The following is a 24,838-nucleotide window of genomic DNA, read 5'->3' as shown; positions in this document are numbered from 1 at the left end:
GGTTTGGTTTGGGGTTTGTCTTTTGAAGTGGTGGGTTGAACCTACAACCTCTCAGACACTGAGCAAGCATTCTATCCCCCAAGCTACACTCTGCTGCGTCTCCTTTACCATGTATCCTTTTATTTCTTTCTAATCTTTTGTTATGTTCATGATGGCTTCCTGGTTTGCATCTCAGAGATAAGATCTTCCCACAGCCTGCCTCCAAGTGATAGATAGCCCATATGTACCTAGGGACATTATAATGGTGTTCTTCCAGATCTCCTCAAACATTTACACCTCAAAAGTTGGACCTTTTTCTAACTCCCAGGGTCCTGTAAAGCTGCTGAGAAACCATGTGATCTTTTCAGATCTTGCACTGAAGGTTTATTGAGTAGAACTGGACAATTTTTGATCTGAGGCTGCTTTAATATAACTGAGATGAACTTCTGTGGCCCTCTGCCCTATCTCAGTGAGTGGTGGGTTTTGGAGTCTGGCTGGTGAGAACTGGTACCGTCCATGGTCTTTGCTCCATCAGATTCTTCTCATTTGCATATTCTCATCCTCATGCGGGGGTAAGTTCTCTGATGAACTCAGAAAATATTCTCTAAAGCTATCAATATTCTTTCTCATTCTCTCTCTTTCTCTCTCTCTCTCTCTCTCTCTCTCTCTCTTTCTCTCTCTCTCTCTTTTTCTCTCCATTTCTTTTCCCCCTGCCTTCCTCTCAAAGTTTCTAGCTATTTTGTTCCTGAGTTTCTTCAAGTCTTCAGTTTGGAGAGTCTCCCAGACTGCACCATGGGTGGGAACTTCTCTTAAGAAAGGAACTAGATACACCTGTCCAGTTCATCTCCCTGGTTTTCCATCATAGGGGAATCAGGAAGTAGGAACACCTGTCCACTCTCTACCTTGGATTTTGATCTGGAGGGACTTTAATGTCCATTGTTGCTTGATGTCAAGAAGTCAGGAAATATCTCAACTTTTACATTTTATTCTTGACTTTTTAAAAAAAAAAAAAAAAAAAAAAAAAACCTAAAACTGCAAAAGATTCTTGGCAAGCAAGGAGAAGTGGAGTACAGGTATACGGGTATATGAGTTCTCTTTTGGATTTTTTTTCTACATTTATTTATTTATGTGTGTATGTAGAGGCAGGCGCTCATGTGCCACAACACATGTGTGACGATCAGAGGACAACTTGTGAGACAAATTTGCTCCTTCCACAATGTACATCCTGGAGATTAAACTCAGGCTGTCTCACTAAGCAGCAATCACCTTTTCCACTAAGCCATCTTGCTGTCCCTGTCCCATGAACTTTCTTTTTCTACTGGAACACTTCTACCATCCCATGATCCTGGCCTGCTATGCCATAGGTTCAAGTCCTGGTCCCATCCGTGGTAATGACACCCAGGTTTTCCCTTCTCCCACTGAAATTCCTTAGTTTTGAGAGATGCAGAATCTATTTGGCCAAGGCTGGCTTTTTGGGGTCAGGAGCATGGTTAATTCTTTTTAAGAGATGCAACCATGGTGAATGTTAGCGTGTAGTCTGTAAATGTTTTTGAGTGTGTTACTGGACAGCTGAGACCATGTGCCATGTGACTACAGCCATAAGGAAGCAAACATCTCCATAATCAGAGACTTTGTACTTCAGTGTTAAACGACAGCTACCTTTTGTACAACTTAGTACAGAACTGCAGTGCATTTTTTTTGTTCCTGTTTAAAAAGCAAAGGATGAACTGACTAAAAACAAGAAACAGAGACAGAGATGGGGGGAGGGGGGAGAACCTAAGCCAGGGCAAAAGAAATGTCAATTCACAAAAAATTATATACTTTGTGTTCAGAGTTTTTGGTAACAATTTATGGACAATATAGTAGCAGGAGTCATTGCAAACATCTTGCTAAACTGGACTCTTCAGACTGGAAATGGCTGCTTTGTGGAGAAACTAAATTTACAAGAGTATCCGCTGTGCCCAGAAGATACATGACTAGCCCAGAGGGATCCTTCAGTCTGGAAGTAATTCCTGTGCCAACACCCATCCTACTGTTCTTTCTTTGGAAGCTGTGGATCCTTAGGAGGCGAGTTTTGCTGGAGGAAGTAGGTCATTAGGGGCGGGCCTTAAGGGCTTAAAAACCACTTTTGCTTCAGGTCTGCTCTCTGTTTCCTGATCCCTGAGACACAAGCAAGCATTTGCCTCACGTTAGCATTATTGTGCCTTCCCACCAGGATGAACTATGTCCCCAGATACCACTGGCCAAAATAATCCGCTCATTCCTCAAGTTGCTTCTCTTCGGGAATTTGATGACTGTGATTTAAAAAAAAAAAAAAAAAAAAAAAAAAAAAAAAAAAAAAAAAGTTGTGGTAGTTTGAATATGTTTGGCTCAGGGAGAGTGGCACTATTTGGAGGTGTGGCCTTGTTGGAGTGGGTGTGGCCTTGTGGAAGGAAGTGTGTCACTGTGGGAGTGGGCTTTGAGAGCTTCCTGCTTGCTGCCTGAGGATGCCAGTCTGTCTTCAGATCCAGATGTAGAGTCTCGGTCTCCTTCCTGGAGACTGCCATGCTCCCACCTTGATGATAATGGACTGAACCTCTGAACCTTTAAGTCAGCTCCAATTAAATGCTATCCTTTATAAGAGTTGCCTTGGTCATGGTGTCTCTTCACAGTAATAAAACAATAACTAAGACACCAATGCATTGGCCTGCAGTGAACGGGCAGACCTAGGGTTGAAGACTGACTTCATTACCATCTGCCTATGAGAATCCAGGTTTCTTCATCCTTCTGGTACTTTTATCTGTATCTGGAAAATGCTTATTTACTACACAAGACTGTGAGGAACAAATGAAGTTCTGTCTATGGAACACTGAGGATGTAGGAACCAGTCAAGAAATGTCACTTCCTAACTCCTTGTCCTAGCAAAGGCTACTTTCAAGTGATCGTTTATTGAGTTTGGGGCATGTGGCTGCTCTTCACTGAATACATTTTCTTGGTATGATAAAGTAGCCTGCTTATCCTCACTGTAGGGTAGACATGGTAGGGTAACCAGGTGCTTCCTCTGTGAGAAGGATAGGAAGACAAAAATGTTTGATTGAATGAGAAGCCATGTGTCCCACCAATGTCACACTGACCAGACTGCTTCTGCTTCGAGAATCTGCTTGTGAGTTGTTTACAGACACTGCACTCTGTGTGCTTTGCTTTCTGTCCATTCCTAAGTCACGCCCTCCAGCCAGGGTGACCGCCCCTGTACTTAGCGTAGCCACAGTGAAATTCTGTGACTCTTACCCAGGAAGTACTTATGATCAGAAGGAGGAGGAAGAAGGGTACATTTCATGCTTTAATTGTATTTAAATGAACTGTGGCCACTGTTTTTATTTGCCTGGGCAGCAAAGAGAAACATTGAATACAGAGGGTCCCAGGGACCTGGAAGACTAACAGACTAGCCTATGTAACTTACACGGTAAATATAAAAGTCATCTTCCCAATGACTTGCCTCATTTATAAACTCCCATGCTTAACAACAAACATAGACAGTAGTAAAACAATCAAGGAGGGCACCATTTCCTTCCCTTGACCAACTGCCTATGCTTGACACCGACATACAGCTACCACAGTGGACAGAGAGTTCTCGTTAACAGAGTTCTGTGGTGGCTGGCTGGTGGTGATGAGGCCACCATGATATGAATGTGCTTCACGTTGCAGAAGTGCATGCTTCAAAGATTAATTCAGCAAATTTTGTGTTACCTTATCACAATGATTAAGAAAAAAAATATAGAGGCAGGCAGATCTTTGAGTTCAAGGCCAGCATGATCTACAGAGTGAGTTCCAAAGCTACACAGAGAAACCCTGTCTCAAAAATACGTAAATAAACAAACAAACAAACAAAAGGATGTGGGATCTGAACCAGCAATAGTGGTCTCCAGAGTGACACCTGCCAGGTTTTGTTGCTGCAGACCCTGTGCTTTTCTACTAGTCTGAAAAGCCTGGTGGACCAGCTCTCCTATCCAGCCTGTGGGTGCCTCATCACCTGTACAATGAAGCCCTCTTGTGGCCTGAGGCATCCAATGTGAGCTCATGGATTCATTTTCATGAAAGAGCATCAACGGAAATATTGGTGGCTAAAAGATGTGGCAGAAGCTGCCAAGCAAGGAGCATCCCTGGTTTACTCTATGCAACAAATAAAGCTGCTGTGCGTGCTCTTTACAGGTTCTGTTTACACCTGCGGCTGGTACACACTTCAGGTCACCCTTTCTGTTCAGTCGCTATGCATGTAAGATTTCTTGGGTGTTTTGGGTTTCTCTGCAATATTCTTTTCCTAGGTGACACGTATGCACAGCCTAAGAACAAGTCAGAACCACCAAACAGCAAAGTCCTGGGTTTTAGCCATGATGTAATATTCCATACAAATCTTTCCTGGATGGGAAGATTGGGAACAGAAGGGGGGGGGGGGGTGTTTGTCCAGAGGCACAGAATGGAGTTGCCAGTTGCATCCTATCTAGTCTTTTCTGACAGTACAGGCTACAATCTCTATTTGGTGAAGTGAGGATGAAGCTGTGTTGGTCCATCTTCTATTGCTACAATAAATAGGGACAATCTGGATTTTTAAACAGGACAGAAATCTATTCATCTCACAGTTCCTGGAGATTCCGGATTATGGGGTGCTTATCTGCTTGGCTCTGGGGAGGGGGGGTTCCCATTCTATCACAATGTGACAAGGTGTGTAAGTGGGAATGTGTGCAAAAAAGAAAGGTCACGTGATGCGACAGGAAGTCAGAAAGCCGAGACCCAGGCTTCTCTTTTTCATGTTCCATTTTGCAGAAACTTAAAGGGATTCCCTAAGAGCCATATTAATCCTTCCTAGGGTGATGACCTAGGACCCCCTGACTTCTACTAGGCCTCGTCTCCTAAAGGTTGTAATGTTTTAGCACAGCACACTGGAGACTTGTAACACATAAACCTTTGGGGACACAGTAAAACCATAATACCTACAGCAAAGCTTAACATTCACTGTAACACAGTAACTATACTGTCAGGCACTAGAGAGCCAAAGCTAGCTCTTCAAATGAATTCAGACAAGGACTCAAGATTACTTTAAAAAAAAAAAAAAATAGAATTTTTTGACTACTTGAATGTATGAAAAACAAATTTATAAATTACAACAAAGAAGTCTTCATATCAGCACACATTTTTCTTAAATCTGTATTGAGTATATAATTACTGTATAAGATTCAATGGCAGGGCAAGAAGTCATTAAGTAAACTTACAAATTACAGAATTAATTAGCTGTATTAAACTACATCAAAGCAAAGCCAGTTACCAAAGGATGGGGGTTTCTGAATCAAAGTCAGTATGAAAATGCTTTATTTTCATTTCAGTGTGATGAATGTCATTATTACTGTTTGATTTTGTTAAAATGAAACACACATACAAAAACAAAACAAAAACCTTGGGAAGTGACTATCATTCCGTTAGCGCCCTCTATGGGCCAACTCTGATGAAAGTTTTATCAGCCTGTTTCAAACATAAAGACACTGCAACTTGACTGATGTCACTCACTAATAAGAGGCAGGACTAATGAGGAAAAAAAACCTGTCTTTCCCCATGGTCCTTTATTAATCTACACACACACACAAATGTGGATATTTGTAACTTGATTGTATTTGCTAAAAGAAAATATGAGAAAACACAGCTAGAAATAATTTTGATTAGAGAGAACTTTCAAAGCTCTACATATCTGTAATAGTATCTGTAGCCAAAGAAGAACGACAGGCTCAATATCACTTTGACGCTTTGAACTACGCAAGACAGCATAGACAACAACAGGCATGGTGGAATTACAGCAGGAACTGAACCTACTTGTTCCAAGCCTCTCCTGGCTTTTTCCTCTGTTCTTTAGGGGATCTGAGTTACAAAGCACATTTCCCAGATTACTTTGCAGTAGAGCTACTAGTTCTAGCTTGTCTTTATCCATCACGAAACTAGGATTTGACCCCGAACAATCCAAATCCAATGTGAAGCTGTTACCAGATGCAGGCTCGCCAGGCCTCCTGTCTGGCTGACAGGCCAGAGGCCTGGTGCTCAATGGGGATGGTGATTCTCTATTGTTTCCATAAGGAAACAATGTATCAGCTTGGATACATTGTATCAGCTTGGGTGCATTGTATCAGCTTGGATACATTGTATCAGCTTGGATGCATTGTATCAGCTTGGATACATTGTATCAGCTTGGATGCATTGTATCAGCTTGGATACATTGTATCAGCTTGAATACAACTGCTTCTCTCAACTGTACTAACATGGCTCTCGATCATTGTGCAGGTTTGCAAAATCCCTAATATCCTTTAGCAAACTCCATTGTATCTTCCCTGGCAGAAGAATTTGCTGTTGCACTAGAGAACTCTGCAGGGTGGTACAGGCTAGACAAAACTGATGGCTCTGTGTGTTCTGAATAAATGGCAGCTCACAAGGACACATGCACAAGGCCTACACATTCTAGCCTCTGCAGCATGAGCACACGAATGTTTGTGGAGGGGGTGGGGATGGATTGCATACATACCTGGCAGGCAATATTATGACTAAAAAGACTTCCAACTTTCAAGTCTACCTAGCTTTAAAAAAAAAAAGTCAGACTCTTTCCCCAGCATTATGTAAATTAGTCAGCAAAACTGCCATTGGAAATGTTGAGTACCTTAGATACAACCTAGAAATACTGTTTGAAATTTGGGCTCCTTTAGCCTCCCCCCCCCCCCCCCCCCCCCCCCCGCTCCTGTGCCTGCTGCAGGTAATGAATTGCTCTCTGCCCTTTCATGCCATGGCTGTACTGACTTTGGTTTCAGATTCACCAAGGTGTGACACCCTACCACCCATTATGATTGGTTACAGAATGACTGAATGGGATCTAAAGAGCAAGTAAAACAGGGCATTCTCCAAGGAGTTAGGAAAGCAGATCGACAAGTGATTAGCCACAGACAAAGAAATCTGAAGTACAGTTTACCTTAATTCTACCCAATTACGTTAAGATTCATTTGATTGGAGAGAAAAAAATAGGTCAGCTTGCTGCCAAGCTGGACAACTTAAGTTTAATTCCCACCAAATCCACTCTCCCAAGTTATCCTCTAACCTGCTTCAATGTACCCTGAGGCATATGCATATGCTAATGTGGACACATAAATACTTTCACATATACACACAATAGACACACATATACACACAAATATAGACATACAGAGATACACACACTCATAAACATACATACACAAACATACATGCACACACACATAAACATGCATTCACACATGCACACACAAACATATACCACACACACACAAACACACACTACACACATATATATAACATTTTTAGCGACCAGTTTGACTAGTAGATCAGCTCCTTCAGAGCCCATAATGGATCAGTTTCAGTTTCTTGGCAGAGACACCATCAATTTGGCCTCTGACCTATTTGAAAGAAAAAGTTTTTTTTTTTTTGTTTGTTTTTTTGTTTGCTTTCTTTTTTTTTTTTTTTTTTTTGTCACTTTTGCTTTCAGAGAGTGGGTCTCACTGTGTAGTTCTGATTGACCTGGAACTTGCAGCGTGAACCAGCTAGCTTTTAGCTTGTAGTTATCCTCCTGCCTCTGCCTCTTGAGCGCAAGATGATGAGCTCATACTGGACTCAAACCTCAATACTGCAAGAATTGCTTTCTTTTTAATTAAAGAGCCACTTGGGGGGCTTTGCTCAGGAGACCTGCTAGACTTCCACTTGAATGTGTGTCAGATTTTTGTGTACTTGGCAAACAAGGGGCTTGCTGGCCCATTTCCAGTACCACCAACTGGAAAATGACAGGTCACCATGGCAGTTACCTCTAAGATGGTACAGAAACCCAAGATTCACAACTTTAGGGGATTGATTCCCTGTCTGTCATCCATGTCTGCCCCTTCATTTCAGAGCACATAGTATCCAGATTCTGTATTCTCCATTTGGAGAAGAAAGAGGAGTCTTTCAAAATTTCCTAGTTGGTTTTAGTGTGAAGCTAGTGTAGACCTATGGGACTAACAATGGAGTCCCACAGTCCATGCTTCTCCTAGAGAATGGCCTTGCTGGCCACATCTACATTTTGCTTCTTCTCTTGGTTCCAAGCGCTCCTTCTGGTCCTATCTATGGCTCCAACCTCTCCCTACCTTCATTGGTAAAGAAGCCCATGCTGATACCCCAGTATCCTTTACCTCAGCCCCTCTTGAAGGCAGGGTCCCTACATGTCCCTAACTATATTTCATGGCAGAGCTACACCTGGCCCTCTAACCACCCAGGTTTACCTCATGCCCAGTGTTCCCAGCAGCTGCAGCTTCCCACCCTCAGCCACCTAGAGATGTTTCAGGTAGTCACACACGCTGGTCCCTTCCCACATCTCTTCTCCCAATTCATCCTTTGAACTTCAGTAAATCTGTCTCCTCTCCCTAAAGCCTCCCCAGTACCACCCCAAATGGACCAATTTCTTCCTCCGGGCCTGTCTGTTGCTGAGATGAGCTGCTTCTTCCTTCAGCCTGAATATCTTGATTTGGATATTATGTAACTCAACCCAGTATCCCCAACACCCTAAATGAACTTAGCCTCCCCTAAGATACACATCTGAGAACATCATGATTGACAAGAGATATAGGAAACTGAGAGTCTGGAACTTAGGGCATAGACCAACCTTTATTTTAGCTACAAGCAGGTATATTCTCACAATTTTTGTTCTTATTCTTTCAACGTAAGAGTTATCAGGATACATATTTTTTACAGTGAAGCTCTATGTGCAAGGCATAGAGAGAATCTCTTATGTACTGTATGGGTGTATCACCCATCAATTTAAAAAAAGCAAGTGGCCTACAGGAAACAGTAGAATAGAGTGTAGAACTTCCAGTAGATAGAAAGGATTCTGGGATAGAGCCAAATGTGGGAGGATTCACCCTGGGACATGAAAAAGAACAGATGAATGAACACTGAGCTGAGGTGACCAGACACATAGATTAGAATAAATGGGATACGGGGTTATGAGCTAGTTGGAGAACGAGCCAAAGCTTATGGACAAGGTGTTTGTAAATATAGTTGAGTTGCAGAGTCGTTATTTCAGGGAACTTATATGTGGGTGGAAAAGCAAGGGACAAATTAGTGCCAAGGGTCACAGGCCTAGTGTGTGACAACTTTGGGCTGTCTCACCTTTTGTTTAATAATAACTTAATGGCCAGCATTCTGTTGGAACAAATCAGAACAGGTGACCACATGGATCCCTTATACCCACCATGACAATGTTCTAAGCTAGGTAGACTCAGCCCTTGGGTGGTGGGTGTGCTGGGTGTGCCATCTTTACTTGGCTAAACAACAGCTCCTCTTTGTCTCTTGTTATCATGACCCTGCCCAGCCTCTGAGCCTTTGACCTCCAATCCATGGTATTGATTAACTTTGTGCTTTATGAATGTTAATTAATACAAGAGCTACCCTGTGCTGCTAAGGGCATTTAACACAGTGACACAGACCTTTATAAAATTTACTACAAACTAACCTAAGAAAGTCAAATTGCTTAAATCAATGCATTTAAAAATTCCTTATAAACAATGTTTTGGTTAATACTGATCTAGCTTCATGTAATTTTTTCCTATAAGATTTACTTTCATAAGATATAGATAGATATAGATAGATACAGATAGATATAGATATAGACACATATACTTCTGACAAACTATGGGTCATTTCTAGATATAAATATCATATATTTCTTTAAAATAAGATCTCAAAACCATAAAAACAAGTAACATTTTTAAGGAGTTTTTATCATGTTGCCTGTCAGAGACTTCATTATATAAATTATATTATAGTAATATTAAGTCTGATAGTGGACATAGAGTCTAAATTTAACAATTTTTGTTTGATATTTTTATGAAAAATACTGATTCCATATTAATAATTTTATTGCATATATGTGCATACCAACCTACATATTAAAACATCTAACCTCATGATGGCATCATTTATAACAAAATGCATAATCCATTAGAACTGGATTAACATGAGTGACAACTTTATTATTCCTAGAGAAAAAAATAGCCTGTCTCAACATTGACAAAATATACAAATATCTTCTGTGGAGAAAAGCCCAGAAGCAGTGAAAAGCCACTTCTACACAAAGACCAGTTCTTCAATCTTTTTTTTTTTTTTTTTTTACCATGTCAAACGGCCATGTTACAACTAAAAAAAAAATTGCACATTACAGCACATGCCCAGCTCGTGGCAGGCATCCAGTTATTGCCAGTCTTCTCCTATCTGTTAGGCTCCGCTGAATTGCTGGACCCAGAACCTTTAGGTTGAAAAACATCGAACCAACGAACAAAGAAAATGCAGAATCAGCGCTCAGCAACATCTTTGCTCAGAACACCAAACTTTGAGGATGCTCAGAAATGTGGCCTGACTATTGCTGACCACAGCGCTGCTTGGATCACACTGTTCCCTGAGTGGATCAAAGTCCACATTCAAATGCAAAGTCCCCAACAGCTCTCTGCAGGGTTAGAGAGCAAAACTCCCCAAGCCTCTGTTTCTTTCTGTTTCAATTCCAAACAAAGGCCCCTCAGTCCCAGGAAAGCTACTGCCCTGGGGAAAAAACAAAACAAATAAGCAATAATGACAAAACCCTTCTATTTAAAGCAATGGCACAAACACCTGTAGACTCCCACTTTCTCTTTTAATGCCTCTTTTCATTTCTTCCTCCTTAGTCCACCTATGCCTTCTATTTTTTTCAGTAGTTCTATTTACCTTGGATTTTGCCATGAATTCCCAGTCAACCAGGTCTAGAAATCCAGCTCAGAAGATATGCATCGGATGAGGAGTTGTGGTGGTTTGAATGTGCATAGCCCAGAGAGTAGCACTATTAGGAGGTGTGGCTTTGTTGGAGAAAGTGTGTGTCGTTGTGGAGATGGCTTTAAGACTCTCCTCCCAGCTGCTTGGAAGTCATCTCCTGACTGCCTGCAGATCAAAATGTAGAACTCTCAGCTTCTCTCTCCAGCACCATGTCTGCCTGCACGTTACCATGCTTCCTGCCATGAGCCCCCAATTAAATGTTTGCCTTTGTAAGAGTTGCCTTGGTCATGGTATCTCTTCATAGCAATAAAACCCAAACTAAGATGGGAAAGGACAGATTTCTGGTCCCTGTAACTAGAAGCCCAGGGTTGGCTTCAGGATTGGCTAGGCTCAAGGTTTAACGTGTCCTCCAAACTATCTTTCTGCTAGTTCACGTCTGCAAACTGGCAAAGAGGGGCTACTTGGCTCCTTTGACCTGAATTCTCTTAGCTTAACACCCTCAATCTGTGTTTGTGTGTGGAAAAGGGACCAGAGAGGATTAATGTCTCTTTTCCAGTGTTTACAAATTCAAGCCAGGTCATATGTTTGACCCAGTGTGGGCCATGTACTTGTAATTGAGGCAGGGTCTAAGAGGATAAGTAGTCATCAGATCATCAGATCAGATGGAAAAAGGGAGAGGGTCTATTCCCAGGAGAAAGAGCAACGGCACATATGACAGAATTTGGGGGACACCCAAGCCTTTACCTGTACAATGTTGCTTGGCAGCTCCTTACTATAGGGGTGTGATCTTTTCCTACTGAATGGATAATGGTTTTGCCACTCACTTGGACCCACAGACTGCAACAGGCGGGCAAGCATGCCTGTTCTAAGTCTTGGCCTCTTCTTCCTTCCCACCTGTTTTCCTGCTATGCAAACATGCCCAGCACAGCCCATGGGATAAAAGAAACCAGAACAGAGTGAAGTCAGCCAACTGTTGTACCTAAGGCCTCCCTCAGATACAGGGATGAGTACAGCTATCAGTCATCTAGGGATGAAAGAGTAAGCAGAGAGCAGCTCAAAGAAATAGACTCACATAGCCAGCACATAGACTCAGAGATAGATCACACTGTTACAATTGTTCAGCCTGGAGTTTTAGAGTTATGATAATGTGGTTACTATAGCAACAGAAAATGGGTAAGTTGTATCTACTATGCCTTCTGTTCTGCTGCCAACCTGGTGGCTTGCATAGTACTTAGTTACAAATACTGTTGCAAAGATGTTAAGTTAGATATTCTTCTGCTGCAAAGTTCACAGTGGATTTATTTTAAATACTTGTTTACAACCTATGGGTTTTTTTTTTTCCCCCACTAGCTCTTTATAGAGTCCTTTTGTGTTTTGTTGATTGTCTTATTGCAGTGATGAAACACCATGACCAAAGCAAGTTGGGGAGAAACGGGTTTATTTGGCTTACACTTCCTCATCATTCACTGTTCATCATCAAAGGAAGTCAGGACAGGAACTCAAACAGGGCAGAAACCTGGAGGCAGGAGCTGATGCAGACAGAGGCCATGGAGGGATGCTGCTTACTGGGTTGGTCCTCATGGCTTGCTCAGCCTGCTTTCTTAAGAACCTAGGGCCAGATGCCCATGAGTGTCATGATCCACAATGGGCAGTCCTCCCCCATCAATAACTAATTAAGAAATTAATTAGTGCCACCTGCTTGCTTACAGCCTGATCTTATAGAGGCATTTTCTCAATTAAGGCTCCTCCTCTCTGATGACTGTAACATGTGCCAAGTCAATAGAAAACTAGCCAGGATGTTGGGTCTTTGTTTTCTCTCTCAATCCTTTTTCAGTCTGTTTTAGAATCAGACTAAGAACACATGCAAGTTCTGATTATAATGAATATCATTCAAAATATATGGGAAATATTGCTCAAAGTTTTGTTCTCCATGTTTGTTTTATGAATTCACTTGCAACTGAGTTAGTTTTATGTTGTCTAAGGTAGTGTGTTGAGTGAATACCTGTATCCCACTGCCTTATGATACAGTATATTCGGGAGCCACATGTATAGTGGGGGATTGGTGATCAGTTAAAAAAAAATTCACGCAAGCCAGTACTAAATAGAAAGGGGCATGTTTAATAAGCATAGTACAGTGTGACAAAGCAGTGACAGACAAACTATCTTCCTGGCTTAGACCAGTTTTTCATGTGGGAACTACCTTGGTTTCTTTTTCTGTTGCTGTGATAAAACATCCCAACAAAAGCAAACCCAAGGGAGGAAAGGATTTATTTTAGGTCACAGTTCGAAAGCATAGACCATCATCCAGGGGAAGTCAAGGCAGCGGGAGCTTGAGGCAGTGGGTCACATAGCATTCAGTAGGCTCCAAGCCAACCGCTCTTGTATACTTACTGTCAGCTAATTTGGTAAGTTTGGGCTTGGGCACATCCTTTTCCTCCACACTCAGAAGAAACACCGCTTTTCTTTACAATGTTATTAGGGCCTTCTTGGACCAGCCTCCCACAGTAGAAACCCCTAACAGGAGCCTGATCCCTTTCCCATCTCTCTCTGGTGACTTTCTTGTAGCCTAGTCTGGCATGTCTGTCTGGCTGAGTGGAGCTCCTCCTGGACCCTAGTACAGACACACCCTTCCTTTTATACCGTTGCTCTGTGCCAAATTTTGTAACTGTAGGACAGTCTACTCCTTCAAAGTGTTTTGGCTGTTTCAGGTTCTTTGTTTTCTCATATGCATTTTACCAGTCACCTTGTCAGGATCCAGACAGACAGTCACACGTCACACACACACACACACACACACACACACACACACGCCACACGCATACACAGTCCGAATTCAATTCAGAATCTCGTTGCTTATAGGTTATTTGGGGGAGAATTTGTGTCTTTAAAAAATGGAATTTTTCTACCTGTGCGCAGAATGCAATTTGTTATTTGTCGTATTGTGCTGGCCTTCAAAATGCGTCCGAGGTTCTATTCATCTCTCCACATAGTCTAACCCTGGTCTAACTAGGTCCAACCTGGCTGAGCTCATGAGCCTCCAGAAAAGACCTCTGGTCTTCATCTCCCCTATGGTCCCATCCCTATCCAGATGTCAGTGACTCTTTTGAAGGTGGCACTTGTTTCGTCTAATTTTTCTTGTAGCTCTGGCTGTGCCAAGCGCCACATTTTAAGAAGCATTAGCCCAAATGAATGGAGGAGCAATGATGACCGCTGGTCTTCTAAGGGAAACCAAACTGAAAAGCAGTGGCATTGACCTGGCCGCGGCTAGGATGAACTTAGGCGTTCTCAGCTCAGCAGCCAAAGCTGCTGAGTGACACCGAGGCAGAGGCAGGAACCTCTGGGCGGGGCCGCGCGTTGTGAGCGCGCGTCGGGGCCGTGCTCCTGGGGGCGGCGCGCGGGACCGTGGCGCTTCCGGCGGCGGGAGGCGGCGCCGAGCGGGACCGAGCGGCGCGGGTGGCGGCCGGGGAGGCGGTGAGTGGCGGGGGGCTGCGGAGCGCGCGCGGGGAGCCAGGGGCGCGCGGGCTGGTGCGGTCTCGGGAGCTGCTGGGGACCCAGGAGGGTCCGCTGTGCCCGCTGGGGTATGTCTGGGGCGGGTACCTACGCCCTGGGACCTGTGGGTCCCCAGCTCTAGCCTGCGGCTAGGGAGGCCCCAGCGTGGAGCTGATCTCGTGGAACTGATGTGAAGGGGCGCATCACGTACCGTGCCACGCGTCCCTGGCCACCGCGTGACGAAACTTGCTGGGTGCAGGCGGCCAAGATGGCTGCCAGGGTACTGTCTCCACGAGGATGGGCGCGCGCAATTGCCAGGTGACCAGGTGGCTCTTAGTAGTTGGGACCCGGAGGTCGCGAGGAAACCACCTGGTGGCCGACCTCCAGCTTTTAATTTCTTCAAGGGACCGAAGTGTCCCAGGTAGAGCCATGGGACCAGCACCCTCAGCTCCCACATCATGTTACTACTGATCGTCTCAGGTCCAACTGCCCCAGAATGACAATGACCACACTAAGGTCTGTGCCTCCGGGGTTAGATCTCTGACGTTTGTGTTCATTCAATGCTGCCAAATCCTTAATAATGGCTCCATAATCCAGATTTTAAAACTGAGGCTCAGAAGTTGAGTGACTTGCTTAAAGTGTCACAGCTGGCCAGAGGGAGGGCCGGGCAATCCGAGTATAAATTGTTTTCACCTGTGTGCCCTTACTGACGATTTATTGAGAGACCTCATGAAAAAGCGTAGTTCTGCTGGACTTCAGAGTTTGGGCACTTACCCAGGACCCTTCTTTATAGTTTTCTCACACGCCCGGTCCCTCCTCTGCTTCATCTCCTTTGGGTGCCAGATATTTACATTACGATTTATAACAGTAGCAAAATTATGATTATGAAATAACAACGAAATAATTTTATAGATGGGGGATCACTAAACCAGGAGATGCTGTCTTACAGGTTGCAGCATTAGGGAGGTTGAAAACCACTGCCTAGATTTTTCTCAGTCTGTGTTCCAGGCAGAGGCAAGCACTGAGGTAAAGGAGGGGACTTTGTGGCTCTTAGAATGTTGGACTTAGGCTCGCTGTGTGAAGGAGAGCTGTTTAGAGGAAAAATAGAAGTTCAGCAGGAGTCCCAGTACCTCAGACACCCCTTCCTACCCTCAGGACTGAGGCTGTCACAGGAATGACAGTGTTTGGGAAGAGTTTGTTAGTTCCCACCCAGCTCTGATAAGGAATTGCTCCATCTCCAAAGGTCTGCAAAACAGAGAGAGTGCGCTTAGTTTTCTGTAAAAGTTTGGTGAAACATTCCCCCACCCCCACCCTCACCCCCACCCCCGGGTATGTAGCAAAAGCTTCTGGCTGAGAAGAAACATTCCCTTTTCCCTCCTAACTTCCTGCCAAGAAAGCTGTGGACAAAGCCAGGCCAAAACAAGACTCATAAAGCAGTGGGGCCACTTTCTCTTTTCTCTCTGTCTCTCTATCTCCCTGTCTTCCCCTCCCCCTCCCTTCTCTCTCTCTCTCTCTCTCTCTCTCTCTCTCTCTCTCTCTCTCTCTCTCTCCCTCTCCTTCTCCCTCTCCCCTTCGCCCCCTCTCCCCTCTCCCCCCTCTCCCTCTCCCTCCTCCCCCCTCCCCCTTCCATCTCCCTCTCCCTTTCCCTCTCTCTCTCTGTAGTATATGTCTGTAGTATATGCCTGTGTGCAAGGGCCCTTAGAGGCCAGAAGAGGGCATCAGCTCCCCCTGGAATCAGAGTGCCCACAGTGGCAAACTGCCAGATGTGGAATCTAGGAACCAAATTCTGGTCCTTTGAAAGAGTAACAAGTTAACCACTTAGCCATCTCTCAGACCCTTACCTTGTGACTCCTGCTGCCTGAAAATGAAACAAAGTATCCCTACAGAAATGGCAGCTTTAGCTGTGCAAACAAGGTGCCTTTGGCTGTGTGAAATTGTGGAAAAGGTAAATACATGGTTTGGACTTCAAGGTAAGAAATCTAGAATAGCCTGTAATAGCCTGTTTTGTTTCTTTTGTTTTCTTTTCTAGTTATTCATTTGAAAGTAAAAACTCAAATTGTTAGGACTCTATCCTTGTATAAATTTTACTTATCACTTAATGAGAGAGAACACTCAGGTCCTTCATCTGTACAAAGCTCAAATTTGTTGTTTAATTGACACTATTAATTTGTAACATGATTTTATAGACTTTGTTATATAATCTATGAGCTCCCCCCCCCCCCCCCCCCCCAAGCTGAGGACTGAATTCAGGGCCTTGTACTTGCTAAACAAGCATTCTACCACTGAGCTAAATTCCCAACCCCAAGTTGATTCTTTTGAGTGGCCAATCATTTGGCCGAATATGTCCAAAATATTCTGTTCATGGTTGGGTAGTGGTATCATTTCTGCAGGTTAATGCTACCATCTCAAAGGGAAATCAATAAAATTTTTATATGGTTTCACCCTGTTCTGGGTGACTGCTAATTGTGTGTGTGTGTGTGTGTGTGTGTGTGTGTGTGTGTGTGTGTGTGTGTGTGTTAAAAAGCATGTCCCATTACAACGGGTTTGTTCTACAAACTGCTTGCTTTCAACTCACAGACTCTCATTTTCTTACCTATGGTTTAATCTCCTGAATGACTGTGACCATAAGGAGAGACCACTGAGGGCAGGTGACTGGCTAAAAAAGGCCAAACAGAAATTGTTGCAGGAATTTTATTTGCAGTGGAGCTCGGTGATTGGGCAGTAGAAGAGGAGGTGGAGCTGGGAGAAGGAAAGAGGAAGGGGAGGAGAGAACAAGAGAGAAAGGAAAAGAAGGGAGAAGAAAATGGAGGCAGGTGTATGGGTCTCTAGCAGTCTTGAGTAATTATTCATGTCAAAAGGTTAGATATTGGGTAACAACTCTAATTGTGTGGGCATCTTGGTTGAATATTTGCTGATATATAAATCTATTGAATAATCTTTAAGTATTAAGAGTCTTCATTCTACCAGGTACCATGAGCATGGTGGATATTGTCTGAGGCTTAGCTGAGGATCATGAGGGTGTCAGAGTTGAACCAGGGGCCATGCTTTGGGGCACGGACTCCATGAAGCTGATCGGCAGAGGCAGCCCCGCCACGATGTCTCGTGGATCTAGAGCCAGTGTTCCTGGGCCTCTGGCAGCTTCTAGTGTGGAAACATGGCAGCGGTCCAGGTAGCTAGCTAGACCGCACCACGGCTTTTCAAAATATCAACCAGTTTCAAGAAATTCGTAAATAATTGGCATTGATTTAGTGTGATCATCCATTGCAGACACATCACCTTTTACATCCAAAACTGTGGTAAGTACAGAACTGCCCAGGCTGTCACCTTGAGTGTGAAAAGATACCTCAGGAGGCCATGAGGATTTAGCAGCCTGGTGCTACTTCACAACTGCCCAACCCTAAAGGAGCCGAACTGAACAGCAAGCCTCACCTCCCTTTCAGTACGGGGAAAGGAGCCAGGGCAGGTGCTCGGCCACTGAGCTATGTCCCAGTCCTAGACCTCTGCTTAGCTTCTCCAAAGTACAGTTGTTTTAACCAACAACCTGCTTCCCAGTTTAATAATATAATTACCGTTGTTAATCTTTAGCCAGAGGTAAAGGTTTGTCACCAATCACTGAGGGCGCTCATTCTGTGTTCATCTTCAGAAATGAAATTTCAGAGAATTCCTTTTTAAAACCAGTAATCGAACATATTCTGGCATGTGTCTAAAGGTTTGAAATTCGGTTTATTTTGAAGAAAGCTTCTTTAGCTTAGACACTTGTGAGGATCTCTGGAAAATGAGCACAGTGCCCCCCCCACCCCCACCCCATTCTCTGCCAGCCACTGCCAGTGAGGACAGCAGCTTCTGCTCTCCAACATGGCTCGCTCAGCGACCCTCCCTTTGCCAAATGAGGTTAGTACCACCTTCCATGTGATGATCCCACTGGCTCTGTGAAATAGCTCCAGTGTCCGGTTTCTTCATTAGGAAAGTGGGATTTAGGATGAAAAGTAACTCTTCTGTAGGGTTGTAGAATCCATACTCCGATCCAAGTCATGATTGTTTGGTCCACATCCCATTCTGTTGGTTGACTCGACTCCCAGGGTAGGTCACAAGCTAAGGCTCCCCCCTAGGTGGGGGCCAGCCTGGAAACACAGGCCAACAGCAGGAGATGTAAAGAGCTGGGGCATCGTTGACATATCTAGACTGCTCTAGCTCAGGCCTTAAAGGTTTTCCATAAGTTTGGGTCATTTGGTTTTTATTTTAATTTTTCTCCACCTGTATTTCCCAGCTTGCCTGGTCTTAGGGTATTCCCAGTGTACCTCTGACAAACTAGTTTTACCTCAGCTCTGTTCTGTCAGACTCTCCACATTAATGTTGTCCCCTAGTTATAGGCATTTCTCAAGGGGGCAGAGAGTTTGGAAGCAAGTGATTGGGTTCACATCTGGGCACTGGCCAAGTTAAGTTAATGAACTGCCTTCCTGTGCTGCATGAGGGTAGTGATGATTCTATAGTTTAGATGGGGAGGCTGTCATTGGCAGGGTTTTACTGCTGTGAACAGACACCATGGCCCAGGCATCTCTTTTAAAGACAACATTTCATTGGGGCTGGCTTACAGGTTCAGAGTTTTCAGTCCATTATCATCAAGGCGAGAACATGGCAGCATCCAGCCAAGTACAGGCATGATGCAGGAGGAGCTGAGAGTTCTACATCTTCATCTGAAGGCTGCTAGCAGAATACTGACTTCCAGGCAGCTAGGATGAGGGTCTTAAAAGCCATATGCACAGTGACACACCTACTCCTACAAGGCCACACCTCCTAATAGTGCTATTCCCTGGGTCACACATATACAAACCATCACAGATGCTGTGAGGACAGCTTTTAGAGTAAGTGATTAGCAAACATTAGTACTTACTGGTAGCCAGAAATCCATGTTTATAATTGTTTTTAAGATGTTGAATAGCATGTACCAGTTCTCCAAGTAGTTGGCAGAGCTGAGGTTTGAGCTCAGGGTTGCTCCGCCCACAAGCATACGTTTCTGCCTTTTAGCCTAGCAGTAGCTCTTATGTGTACCCCATGCCCCTCCATCTAGGACTCAAGACACAGAACAGCTGGCAGAGGTGAGTATAGCATCTTAAGTCAATTCAAGTGACTAGTGCACTGTTTGACCATGTCAGATTACAACAAACTTAACCTGGAGTCACAGAGGACCTGAGAAGGAAGGACCCCAGGACCAAGGTGTCAAGGTCGGATCCTTTCCCTTACCCAGCTGTATGCCTCCAGTACGGTGCAGGGAGGATTCTTCCTGATGGGGAAGGCAGTGGTATTCTCACCGAATTGCTCATAAAGACTGGGACATGTACTGTTGTAAACATGAGCAATCTGGTTCTCCTGTTACCTAGTGAGGCTAAGAGCAGGAGACAGGGTGACAGAAACAAACTTGACTGGCAGCAAGCTAGTGAGCTGGAAGGCAAGGAAGACTTCCAAATGTTGTCCTTCCTGCCAGGGGCTGCAGATAGAGAACTTATTTGGTGTTTTTAAGGGATCTAATTTTAGAGCAGGTGAGTGCCCAAATGGTCGCTAATTCCTCCAGTAGCCAGTTTACTTGATGTGGTTTCTGAATTGTCTACTAGTCCTCAGGGATCCCAGATGCTGGGGGAGGGGGGAGGCCCCCGTAACATCTAAATAAACATTATGGTCAGGTCGAATGGGGAGTGTTTGTTCTTTGATATTTTCTTGTTTTCAAGTAAGAATCGTTTTCTTGGATAATTATAATTTCTCTGGGGAGAATAGTCTGACAGAAACATGAGATACAGGCTTCTATGTTCCAGGAGCAAGTTAATTCAGTCATTGCTTCAGTTGTCATTGGTGATACTAGGAGGGAGTGACCCAGTCATTGGCCTTACAGTATAATATGCTGAGGATATACCATCTTCCTCTGCTCCTTATTTTGGTTTGCATGTGACTTAGCGTTTGTGAATTTTAAAGCAGTTTGAGCCCATTGAAATACAGAGTGTTTTTGACCAGTGTGTGGATTCAAGCACCGGTCAATACCATCCTAGTCTCAAACAGGGTTTGCTGGGTTAGTGGTCTAACAATGCTCCTTCAACAGGCTTGGATGAGGCCTGTGCATAGCCAGCTTGCTGTGTGAAGGGTCTCTGCATGCGCATCTGAAGAGATTAACGTAGGATATGTTCCATTATAATCTGTTTGCTTTTCAACCTGATGTTTTGCATGTTAAGAACATTGGAAATAAGCCTAAGCCAGTGAAACTGCCTTAGTGTGCACTGGCTGCACTGGTTAACTATGTTTGTTAATGAATGTCTACTGAGACCAGAGAAATGTGTTTTGATGAGGCTCCCTGAGCCTTGGCCAAGAGATCAAATGTTAGCACTAACAGAGTGTTCCTGTCCCCTTTGAAAGCTGTTTCAAGGTCTGGCTCAATGATTCAACAGGTACCTGGTGCTTCACCTGATGGCCTGAGGTAGATCTCCAAGATCTCCACCTTCAGGAGAACCAACTATTGCAAGTTATCCTCTGACTTATGCAACATGGTACCCACGCACACCTATGCACATGTGCATTTACACACACATGCAAAATGGATAAACTAAAAAATGGTTGCTTCTATGGATAAGAAAAAGAGCTTATTATGGAGGTCTTTGCCAACACCAGGAACAGCAGGGTAACAGTCAGTGTGAGCTGAGAAGGAAGTCTGGTTCAACACAGCTCAGTACCCAGGGTTGGTTCTAAAATTTGCGAGTCTGACGCCAGGTAACTTGTTTCGGGCATATTTAAGTGCAGCACAATTTGGAAAAAAGTTTCCTGGTGACAATCACCTCAATCCCATGTGTGCAACAAAGCTTAAGGCGTGGAATGACTACATCAAGAGTCTTTGTAAAGCACATGTGACATCTTCCATAAATATGAGTTCTATAGACTGACTTCATGTGCCATTGTAAAGGTCAGGGTAGGGGGGGAGTCTGGTGTGGTCTCAGTCATTCAGATAGTGCACAGGTCTCCAGGCTATAAACCACCTCCACTATCTGCCCTCTGGACAGAAAACAGGTTCTCCGTGTCTTCTTTTGAAGAGACAACTGCGTGTTTAACATTCCTGGCTTTCCCTGTGCCTCTTTGTGAGCACAGGACCTCTGAGCCTCCTGCAACTTACTTTCCTGCAGAGCACCTGGGTTCAGTTCCCAGAACTCACAATGGCAGCTCACAAGCATCTGTAACTCCAGTTCTAAAAGCAGCATAATGCTATAATTATTAGTGATCCTAGTGGCTGACATCCTGAGTGGTTTGTGAGACAGAGTGAATGGCTAGTGAAAGCTAGTGATCATTCATAGACAAACAGCTCAAAATCACTTTCCTTCTCAGAAAGCTACAGAAAATGCTTTACACCTCATTTTGTTTGTTTGTTTGTTTGTTTCTTATAAAAGCAGGTGTTTTTAAAAGCCAAGGTGCTAACTCTAAGGATTAAAATCACTCATAAAAAAGATCCTTTAATAGGAGTTGATACCTCAACTATCCAATGGAATCAGGCATCAGTGAAACAGACTCAATTCAGAACTGACCCCCAGCTGGCCAAAACTCCAGGAATTACAGTTTAGATTTTGAAATGCACAGGGGGACCTCCTGCCCCAAGTCTTTCTTCTGGTGTGCCTGCTGAAGGCAGGCTAGTGTGGTTGAGGCACTAGTTCCCTTCAGACTGTGAACTGTGAGAAATCTGCCAGTGTGCTATGTGAACCCCAGCACCATTCACCATCAGCTGGTGACACCATCCAGCTGCTGCTTTACTCATGCTGCGGTATGACCTGAAACAAACTGACCAAGTGGGCAGGAGGAAGGCCATATGTCCACAGTTCCATGCAGCAGCCCCTTCTTTGGCCCACTCTTGACCCAAAGTGAAGCTGGCCAGGCATCATCTCAGCCTTGCTTCCTCTGTCCTTCCTCCACCTGACACACACATTGCTCCTGAGTACCAAGTACAAGAACAACCCTGTTCCTGCCCATGGCTGACCCAAGTGAACTTGGGAGTCAGGGTGGGGACAGGGCCCTAGGGGAGGTAGGTTTTTCAGTTTTCTTTTTTTTTTTTTTCATGTGCATATGTGCGTGTGTGTGTGTGTGTGTGTGTGTGTGTGTGTGTGTGTGTGTTGTTTTTTTAAATAAACCAATCAGTTCCTGAAGAAAATGAAAGTGGAGAAAGTGAAAGCTCTGCTTGCCTGTGGAAATTCATACTTTAAAAAGGGGTTGGGTAATACATTTTATCTGGCTGGCTATCAGCCATGTCAGTCAGGATGCTGATACAGAGTTACTGATGAACCTGGTGGCCTTTCTTTTTCTGGGCATGGGAAGTACAGGTCACTGCATCCAGTTTGCGTTGGTAGAAAGCCACTTGGACTCACAGTGAGGGAATGGGGCTTTTTTTGTTCCCTTTGTCACACTACCAAACCACACATTTAGTACTAAAACAAGTTTATTTATTCTCTTAGTGTGCTGGAGGTCAGAACTCTTCCACCAGGGGGCGCTGGGAAGAGTCCTTCTACCTTTCCAGCCACTGGAAGCCCCTGCGCTGTTCAGCTATCCACCCAGCCTCATTTCAGTTCTAGCTTGTGACTCTGGACCTACTCAGATAATCACAGGATGTGGAGCTGAAATCCCTTAGGCAAGCCCCAGAACTAAGAATGCAGCATTCCCTCAGCTCCTGGGCACCATGCCGGCTGTGCACTTCTTGAGAGACCATTCTTCTGCCCACAAAGACAAAGCCTTCCGAGGGACTTTGTGGTTTCTGAGGTTTGGCAGTTTAGCCTGGAGTGTGCAGGTCTCTGCAGGCAAAGCTGCCCTGCTTCCTTCCTCTATAGGTTGGAAATAGCCTCTGAAAAAAAATCTCTCCTCATCTGTAAGACATCTATCTGTACTGTGTAGAAAGGACACAGCTGTGGTGAAAAATAAGCTGGTTTATTTCAGCACTGGCCTGAGGAGAGAGCACATTGTCTTAAGCATCCAGGGTATCCCTGTGTTTAATAGAAAAATGTTCACTTCCCAGCCCATCTTTGTCCTGTAGAAGGGATATTTCTTTCACAAGGCCTCTGTCTGCAGAGTGCCTGTGGCTCTGTTGGGCTATGCTCTGTGAAGTTATAATGTCCACTGCACTAGAAGTTTCTTTCTAAGAAGTTCTCTTTCTTATTTAAAGAGAAAAAGGGACCTCAGAGACTCCATCCAGTTCTCTATAGATAGTAACTGATTTTATCAAAAAAAAAAAAAAAAAAAAAAAGCTAAAAAGACTAGAGAGAAAAGGTGATCTGCTGGGGTCCCCTCTCACCTTCAGCCATGTCACCTGACAGAGTATGTTCTTCCCTTGGGTCTCAGTTTTCCTGTCTATATGATGAGTTTGTTGGATAACTCAGTTGTAAGGTCCTGTATAGTTCTTATGCAATACTACCACAAAAGTATCCACTCTGTTATAATGGCATAGAGTTAGTTACAATTTAGCCAAAATGGTGCTTGTATTTAACACATTGAACAAGATGTGTTGTTAAGAACTGTAATTCTGTGGAAGCTACATTTAAAATGTTGCCTTGTTATCTGTATTAAGCATAAAGGAGAAAGAATGCTCGTGAGGAAAACTGTGTCCCCTGGGGAAGAGTTCGCCCCCGCCTGAGGAACATCACAAGGAGGGTGGGAAGGGAGCATCAGCCATATGGTCTGGTGCCCACCCATTGAGCTGAAGGTCTGAGCCTAGACCACTCAGAGTCACATATCCAGGCAGCCTCTAGAAGGCCTGTGTGTGTGTGTTTAAAAGCTCTCCTCCCCCCACGTACCCTGTGGTTTAGAGCTTCTGTCTTTGCTGGTGCCATTGTAGGAACGCGCTGAGCCTTTGATGTGATGTGCCATCTTAGCTTTTGAGTTTCTCTGGACTTAGTGAACCAGCTCTTCCATTTTAGCTGTGTCTCTTACAATAGTTATCAACTGCTGCTGCTCCTGCTGCTACTATTTGCCTAAGCAGTACAGATCCCTTAATAACCTTTATCTCACAGACACTGAAGGAGGTCAGACCAGCTTGAGGTGCACACAACCTTTGGGCTCAGGACTCATATTCCTGGTTCCCCTTCATTATGGAGGTTGCTGCAATGGCTTGGGTAAGCTCTGTGGCAGAGTCTGGAGCATCCCTACAGATGAAGTGGAGTTTTTATTTACTATTTGTGGGCTGTATAAATAATCCATGTTTTCACACAATGACCCAGCCTTTTGATGTCCACGAGTCCCATTTACTACCAATGATCAATCGTTGTCCAAAAACATTGAATGGGAAATTTCAAAAAACAGTAAAATATTTTGAGAAGGAACACATTCACACAGCTTATATTGTCATGTGCATTGTTCTATTGTAAGTAATGTTAACTTCTTGCTGTATCTAATTTATCAATTAATCTTATTCTAAATATAAATATATAGAAAAATATAGGGGTCCATACAATTTATAGTTTCAGATATCCACTGTGGGTACTTGTATCCCTCAGATAAGGGGAATTACTATATGTCTCTGTCCCTGGATTTAATATGCACAACTGTTTATTCTAAT

The 24,838-nt window shown here is 44.0% G+C and overlaps 1 protein-coding gene across 5 annotated transcripts in view; it reads left to right on the top strand.

The window, feature by feature from the left end:
* The first annotated feature begins 14,109 nt into the window (after positions 1-14,109).
* Sfxn1 (sideroflexin 1) overlaps positions 14,110-24,838 on the top strand; it is a 35,312-nt gene continuing 24,583 nt past the window's right edge. The window contains exon 1 of one of the 5 annotated variants that reach the window (XM_034511070.2): positions 14,110-14,259. Coding sequence is in view for 1 of the 5 variants with exons in the window: in XM_076939008.1 (XP_076795123.1) it covers positions 17,126-17,135 (10 nt within the window). In the remaining 4 variants the exon portion in view is untranslated. Of the gene's footprint in view, positions 14,367-17,077; positions 17,136-17,549; positions 17,574-24,838 lie in introns of those variants that run through there. The other 4 variants (XM_076939009.1, XR_013112051.1, XM_076939008.1 and 1 more) reach the window with 4 other exon arrangements.

This window comes from Arvicanthis niloticus, chromosome 8 (genome assembly GCF_011762505.2).
Source record: "Arvicanthis niloticus isolate mArvNil1 chromosome 8, mArvNil1.pat.X, whole genome shotgun sequence".
NCBI classification, from domain to species: domain Eukaryota; kingdom Metazoa; phylum Chordata; class Mammalia; order Rodentia; family Muridae; genus Arvicanthis; species Arvicanthis niloticus.
This window is presented reverse-complemented; position numbering and strand designations above follow the sequence as displayed.